This window comes from Centruroides sculpturatus, unplaced genomic scaffold (assembly GCF_000671375.1).
Source record: "Centruroides sculpturatus isolate CEXI.00-Female unplaced genomic scaffold, Cexi_2.0 scaffold13, whole genome shotgun sequence".
Lineage (NCBI taxonomy): Eukaryota > Metazoa > Arthropoda > Arachnida > Scorpiones > Buthidae > Centruroides > Centruroides sculpturatus.
In genome coordinates this window covers 400,776-408,072 of record NW_019384405.1, presented here as the reverse complement: position 1 = coordinate 408,072, position 7,297 = coordinate 400,776, and the positions used below count along the sequence as shown (strand labels likewise).

Below are 7,297 nucleotides of genomic sequence, written 5' to 3'. Positions count from 1 at the left end.
TCTACATACACGAAATTTACGTACAACAAGCGCTTAGGAAGCATTATGAAAGAAATCGCAAATAAAAAAGTTACAAGAATAGTCTTAAAAAGAGCTCCGAATTTGTACAGAATACTTAGAAATGATAAAGGGATAGTTAAAAAAGAGGATAGGTCAGGTGTATATAAGATCCCATACGAGAATCAGATGTTAGGAATAGATAAAGAATATGTTGGGGTTACTACTAGAAATCTAGGGGTAAGGATAAAAGAGCACAGATATGATGTGAGAAAAGGTTCGAATGCCACAGTATTGTCTCAAATGGCGCAAACGGAGGGTTCGATAGTAAGATGGAATGAAGCAGATATACTGAAACAAATACACTCCCCGACCTTGGCAAAAACGGCCGAAAAATTAGAAATTTATAAAAGCAAACTTAAAGGGAATTGCATCAACGCAAGGGATGCCGAGGGACTTCCTTCCGCATGGAAGTTTGCAGTTAAAAACTTCAAATAAGAGCAGGAGCTTTAATATTATGTATATAAAAAACTCTGTATAGTTTAGTTGAGAAACTCCGTACAGTTTATTAAGCATTATTAATATATAGTGTTATCGATTTGTCTATTAAGTTTGAAGTATTAATATTTTGTATACACAATTTATTTGTTATATTTTAATATTTTATTTTTATTTATAATTTTAGCAGCATTTGTATTAATTATATTATTTAAAAACGTTATTTTGCTGTTAGTAATATATTGGTTATCCGTTATTAATATTTATATTTTTTGTATTTTGAACTTGTTGTTCTATTTTTTGAAATGTTCTAATTACCTGAAGATGATCCATTGATTGGATTGAAAACGTTTGTGTTAAGAATAAATCTCTCAGCGAGTGAACAGGTGTTGATTTAGTTATAGTTTATGTACTACTACTACTATTATTATTTTTTCTCTTAACACAAAAATATAGGGTAATTCACATTTCAGAAAGTACTGATGATAAAATTATACAATATACATTGTGAAAAATTCAAAAAGTTACTAAAAAATTCTCTCTCTCTCTCTCTCTCTCTCTCTCTCNGCGATAGTATGAGACTCTTTGACTACTTGACCAGGTGACAAGGGCTTAAGAGTTGCCATGCCTCCTGAGTGTATTCAACATGTTGCGAATCCTGTGGCCGTCCACTAATGGATATTTAAATGACGGACGAAGACGACTACGATAGTTGAGAAATTGCAAAAATATATTCTAGTGATTTTAAACGACAATAGAAATACAGTATATATAAATATATATACATAAAAAGTTTTATATTTATTTATCCTGAATGGGGAAATGTTTTCTAGATGTACCAGGAACTGTTAGAAAAAAAATTATATTGTATGTAGATTTAAATATCTTAAGATGGGGTTTGTATGAAAATGTATCATTTTAACAAGATGTAATATTTATTTCCCTAAATGACAAATAAATTATCGCCCTTGGAACATACTCCTGCCAAAACAGTTCCCATATTTTCCTCTAATTTATATATGCATTGTGATGTTAAAAATCATTCAGGACTGTTTTTAATAATAATAATCCTCAATATTAAACTTTACCAAAGAGTATTTTAACCAGATTGTTGTAATATTTTGGATGTAATAATAATAATTATTATTATAATATTAATAAATACTATATTAAAGCGGCATTATTTTAATTAAAATTATACAGATTAAATATTTTAAATCAGAACTAACATTTATTTACAGTCAAATTGGATTTAGATAGTTGTCAGGAAATATCATAACATGAAAATCATTTTGAATTTGAATTAAATATTCTTTTTCTCTCAGGTTTTACTTTAAAGATTATAAAATTCTACATTATGATGATTCTTATTCTCATAATTACATTTGAAGACATACTTTTGTAGAATGTATCTTTTCAAAATGAAGTTCATATGAGTGTTAAAATAATATCAAAGAATGAGAATAGTTAAAAGAACTTAAATGGTTTTGAAAACAAAAAAATTTGTTTACAAAATGTAGATAATGAGATGAGAACAGAAAGTGAATGAAACTACCATTAATACCTAAAAGAATTTATAATTGACTTTTAAATATTTATATCTAGATTACATCAGATGGCACGTGTATATTAACTCAGAATAATGGGTAAATTCATTAATGCTACAATGACTGCATATGTTATCATTTCTAATTAACATATAATTTTCTACAATTTATTAAATGTATAAAAACAGTATCTTTTTAACACTGCTACATTCTTATTACTAAATTACTGTTGTTATAAATATTAAACCATTTCTTTCAGACTATTTAAAGAACAGAAGGTCTGAAAAGGACTTTGTTTTTTAAATAATTTTGATGGTCACTTAGTAAAATTTTTGCAAAAATCTGCCTGAAAACTTTAATGGAAATTTGTATACTGCATGGTATCAAAATTGCTTAAAATATAGCAAGGTGTTTACCAACTATTTTTATAGCAATAAAGATATTCCAGCAATCCAGTATATTATTTTCACTAAAACAAATGTAGATATTCTTCTTAACAGGTTTTTCAAAAAAACTTTGATATAAATTTGTGTATTAAAATGTAATTAAAGTGAAATTATTTAAAACAACAAGACTTCCTTAAGAATATCTGTAACTTTCAATCTAAAATTTAGACATTTTAATATAAACATATGTAATCTTAATAGTTATATTAAAATCAAATTATTGCCAGATTAGATAAAAATTAATAAATATTGATTTAATTATAATTATTAAATTTAATAAGAGATGGTGCATAATGCCTATCTCTAGGCCAAATTACATAGTATTTAATTATTAATTAATAATAGCAGTAATAAAGCCCAATCTAATCTGGCAATTATTTGGCTTTAATTAAGTGTTTTACAAGTAATTTTATCAGTAATTTTATCAGTATTAATGTCAATGAGTTGACTGTTAATGTCATAACTTGACTTTTAAAGGATATTTTATTACTACTAGAAATGAAATATATATTTTAAAATTTCTAGAAAATGAAATTTAATTTAGCTTTGATGTGATGCAATAAAGTCATATACAGTATATACCATATTTCCAGTTGATTAGTTATGGAAATGTTAATTCAAAAAACACTTTTTTAAGAATATTTTTAGTCAGCAGTGCTCATATTTAGTATATACTTTTGCTTTCATCATGTAAACTTAGGCTACTGTTACATTTTTTTATACTTGAATTGTAACTAATAGGCTTAATGCTTGTTTGGGAAAGAGAAAAATACCAGTCATAATTTTTTTGGCTTACCCCTGTAGTCCCCAATGATTTATTCCTTGCTACATGACTGCCTGTACATATTAAGTTTACTGAGAAAACTTCACTAAAAGTAAGATGCATTTATTAAAAGGTAAGATGAAGCAAATTAATGATTAATTAGGATATGGGAATGAAGATAGTCCTCATTGGCAAACTGTGAGACACATTAGTTAATAAATAGTTTATTGAGGAAAAATAAACTTTAAAAATGTTACTGGTGGAAACAGTTGCAACCGCAATCTTCCATCTAGGTAATCATTTCTGTCAAGATAAGGCCAGAGATTGAATAGTTTATTGTGATAGTAACACTTGAGATGATCATAAACAGAAATTGATTATTAAGTAATGTTGATTGGTTTAGAAATTTATGCTTGATAGTTAATGGCTTCATTGAAAAATTATTATTATTAAATATTAATTATATTTTATAATAATCATTTTCAGTTTAATTTCTAATATGCATCTTTCAAAAATATTAAAAATTATATTTTATATAAATTTATTCCAGGAAGCACTCAAGGAAAAGGATCAAACAGTGAGAAAATTAGAGCAAGAAGTAGAATGCTTAAATTTTAGAAATGTGCAACTAATGAAACGAGTTTCTGTCTTACAAAGTGAATTTGAAGGAATTTCTGATAAATCATCAAAAAACAAAGTATGGAAATGTTAATTTTTGATATCATCATATTCATTTTCATTATTGATTTTATTAATTTTTTAATTCACAGAATTGTTATATATTCAAGGAGTCAACTTATTTATTTTCAGTTAAACATTTTTTGAGGCTGTTTGTCTCATTGTTAGATTGAACACTTAACAGATTCAAACACAGAACAAATAAAGAAATTCTGATGATATGTAATGAATTTGAACATCAAAATTACATTTAACTTTATAAAATGTTGTTTAAAGATAAGAATAAAATAAAACTTAAAACATTTAATAATACAGTAAAAATATATCCAGTGAATAAAAATGTTGGATAGGCATTTGTCAGATAGATTTTAAATTGTAGCTACAGGTCAACATGCAAATTATGTTCAGCTTAAACTTAGAAATTCTCCTCCTTTTAATAGAGAAAAACATTTTTTAAGCATTGCTCCATAAATGATTTTTTTTTCCATGATTAATTTTTGTATTTCATAATTTCTTGATAAATAATTTAATTTTAATGAAATGTAATAAATATTTTGTATTATTCTTTAATTTTAGCATAAGGTAGTTGTACCTTCTTTAGATGAAGATGTATTAAATTTAGAACTTAGAAATAAAATAGAAGAAAATGAAAAACTCTATATACAGGTATGCTGTATCTAAATGTTGTTTTAATATTATATCTTTAAAAGCAGAGGAATTATTTTTGATGCTATTTATTATGATTTTTTTATTCTTCAATAAAATTTTTTATCCTTTATCAATATTATTATGCAATAATTATATTAATTAATAATCACATTAGTGAAGCATTCAAGTGTTGATAATACATTTCTAGAATTTCAGAAAAAAATGATAAAACTCAGTTGATTGGAAAGAAATTAAAATTAAAAAAAATAACTCTATATGATTCAATTAAATAATTGAGGCAGAGCATTAGAAAAGCCTCTTCTATATGGCGTATAGAATTAAGTTTGTTCTCAAAATTTGATTGGTTGATTTTGATTAAACATTGTCATTTTATATAATACTAGCTGCAAGGATCCACTTCGCTGGGCAAAAAGTAACAATAGTGAAGATTAAGATAATTACATTATAGCCAATCTTACCCATTTTCACAGCATGCAAGAATTAGGTCCCCCATTTCCAGACCAGAGAATTTTTACATGAGTTTAAAAATATGTTCGATTTCCTACAAAAATGCAAAAAACTGCCTGTAAATCTTGCATGCCGCTTTATATTAACACTTCCTTTGTTACTTAACACTTCCATTGTTACACATCTTCAAAGTCAACCACTTTCAACCCCATATGCAAGAATTAGGTCCCCTGTTTCCAGACTAATTAGAGAATTTTTACATCCAGTCAAATGAACTATTTTCAATTTGATCAATTTTCTGGAATGTTTACAATCATTCTATAATTGAACCAATTCGAATTTGAATTTGAATACAAATTCAAATTTAAAATGGTTCGAACATTTTTAAAATTGAAATAGAAAATCTTCGAAGTCAACCACTTTAAGCCCCCATATCTCCCGCACCCTTATAGCTATCAAGATGCAACCACCATAGTGCACGAATGGAGACTTGGGGCTACTGCCACATACAAACACCATTCATGTGCGATGTGTAGTTTTGGCTGAAAAGTGAAATATAGGGATACACACGTCCATTTATGTACAGTAGAACTTCGATTATCTGGACTAATTGGGGATGAAGGTTGTCCAGATAAGGAAAAATCTGGATAATCGAAACAAATACTTTAATTAATTAATTAGTCTTTTAATGGTAATACAACACGTTTTCTTTTCGATGACATATCCGTAATATTAAAAATAAATACTGTATTTAAATCGTGAGCAAATTTTCAAGAAACAAATGTTTTATTGAATTTGGACTACTACTGACCAGCGCTAACAGACTAGCTATTGTTTAAAAGGCCCTTTGGCAGCTCAAGAATACGGATTTTATAAAATAAAAAGCAGTTGAAACTGCATTTTTATGAATAAAAATTTGACAAACTATTTATCATTTTATGACGAGTAAAATTTTTTCGTTGCATTCTCGGCTTTTAAGTAATGCATAAACCTTTAAGGCGTGAGGCCCTTCGGACCGCGAGGCATAGGTAATGGCCCACGTTGCCTGTGCCTTACGCTGCCCTTGGTTATAGAAATGATGTAATTTGAGTATAAATTATTTATAAATACGTATGTCAAGTTATATTTTTATTAAGATGTAAAATATATTTAAAAGTTTACGACTACTGGGTGAGACATGGACTGGGTGTTGTTGAAACAAAAAAAGTTATGCGTTCCATCACGTACATAAACAGTGTCATAATTCGCCAAGTGCAAATCAGCAAATTCACAAAATTTTTGTTTATTTTGAGCAATCTGGATAATCGAAAATCCGGATAATAGAGGTCCGGATAATCGAGGTTCTACTGTATATATATATATAGAGAGAGACTAGCAGATAAGCCTGGTGTTGCTTGGGCAAAAAGTAATGATAGCGAAGATTAAGATTATTACATTATAGCCGCCAATCTTTCCCATTTTCACAGAATACAAGAATTAGGTCCTTCTGTTTCCAGACTAATTAGAAAATTTTTAGATGGGTCTAAAAATATGTTCGATTTCTCACAAAAATGCAAAAAACTATCTGCGCCTGTAAATCTTGCACATTGCTTTCTCTTAACTCTTTCATTGTTATTTAACACTTCCATTATTAACACTTCCCCCCGCAGGGAAGTGTTAACAACCTCTCTCCACAGGGGAAATTTCGAAAAACCCCTTAGTGTATATTCTTGTGATGTACCCTAACTATGTACCAAATTTCAACCTTCAACTCCTAACCGTTTGAGCTCTGTGCTTATTATTATTATGTTGGGTTTTGTGAGTTATACTCAGTTGACACCAGTGGCAGTGTACTATGCTGGACCAGAGTCAAGGCATAGTAACCAAAATAAAACAAAAATTAAAAAACCGTATCAGTGTGTGTGTCTGTATTCAGGAATTTTATAACAATATGACATGTATTCAATATAGCGGCCTTCTGTAGTGTGATGTGTGTGTTTCTGTTCAATTGTAATGTGCTCAGGTAATGTGCTCATATGACACCTGTAGAGGAGAGAACGACAGGTATAAGAACCCTAGCCATTCTTCACAGATGCCTTATTTCCTGGGTGAGTTCTGTGTACTTGCTAATTTTTTCAGTGCATGTGTTTTGTACATTGTGAGTGTTTGGAATGGCTATGTCTATAACGTATGTGATTTTATTGTGTTTGTCAATGAGTGTGATGTCTGGTCTGTTGTGGTAAATTGTTTTATCTGTGATTATGGCTCTGTCG

General features: G+C 28.5%; 1 protein-coding gene across 1 annotated transcript in view; it reads left to right on the top strand.

Annotated features, from left to right (window-relative positions):
- LOC111618811 (protein phosphatase 1 regulatory subunit 21-like) overlaps positions 1-7,297 on the top strand; it is a 53,194-nt gene that overhangs the window by 24,407 nt on the left and 21,490 nt on the right. Inside the window, exons 4-5 of the mRNA XM_023360384.1 lie at positions 3,802-3,948; positions 4,506-4,595. Coding sequence (XP_023216152.1) covers positions 3,802-3,948; positions 4,506-4,595 — 237 coding nt within the window. The remainder of the gene's footprint in view (positions 1-3,801; positions 3,949-4,505; positions 4,596-7,297) is intronic.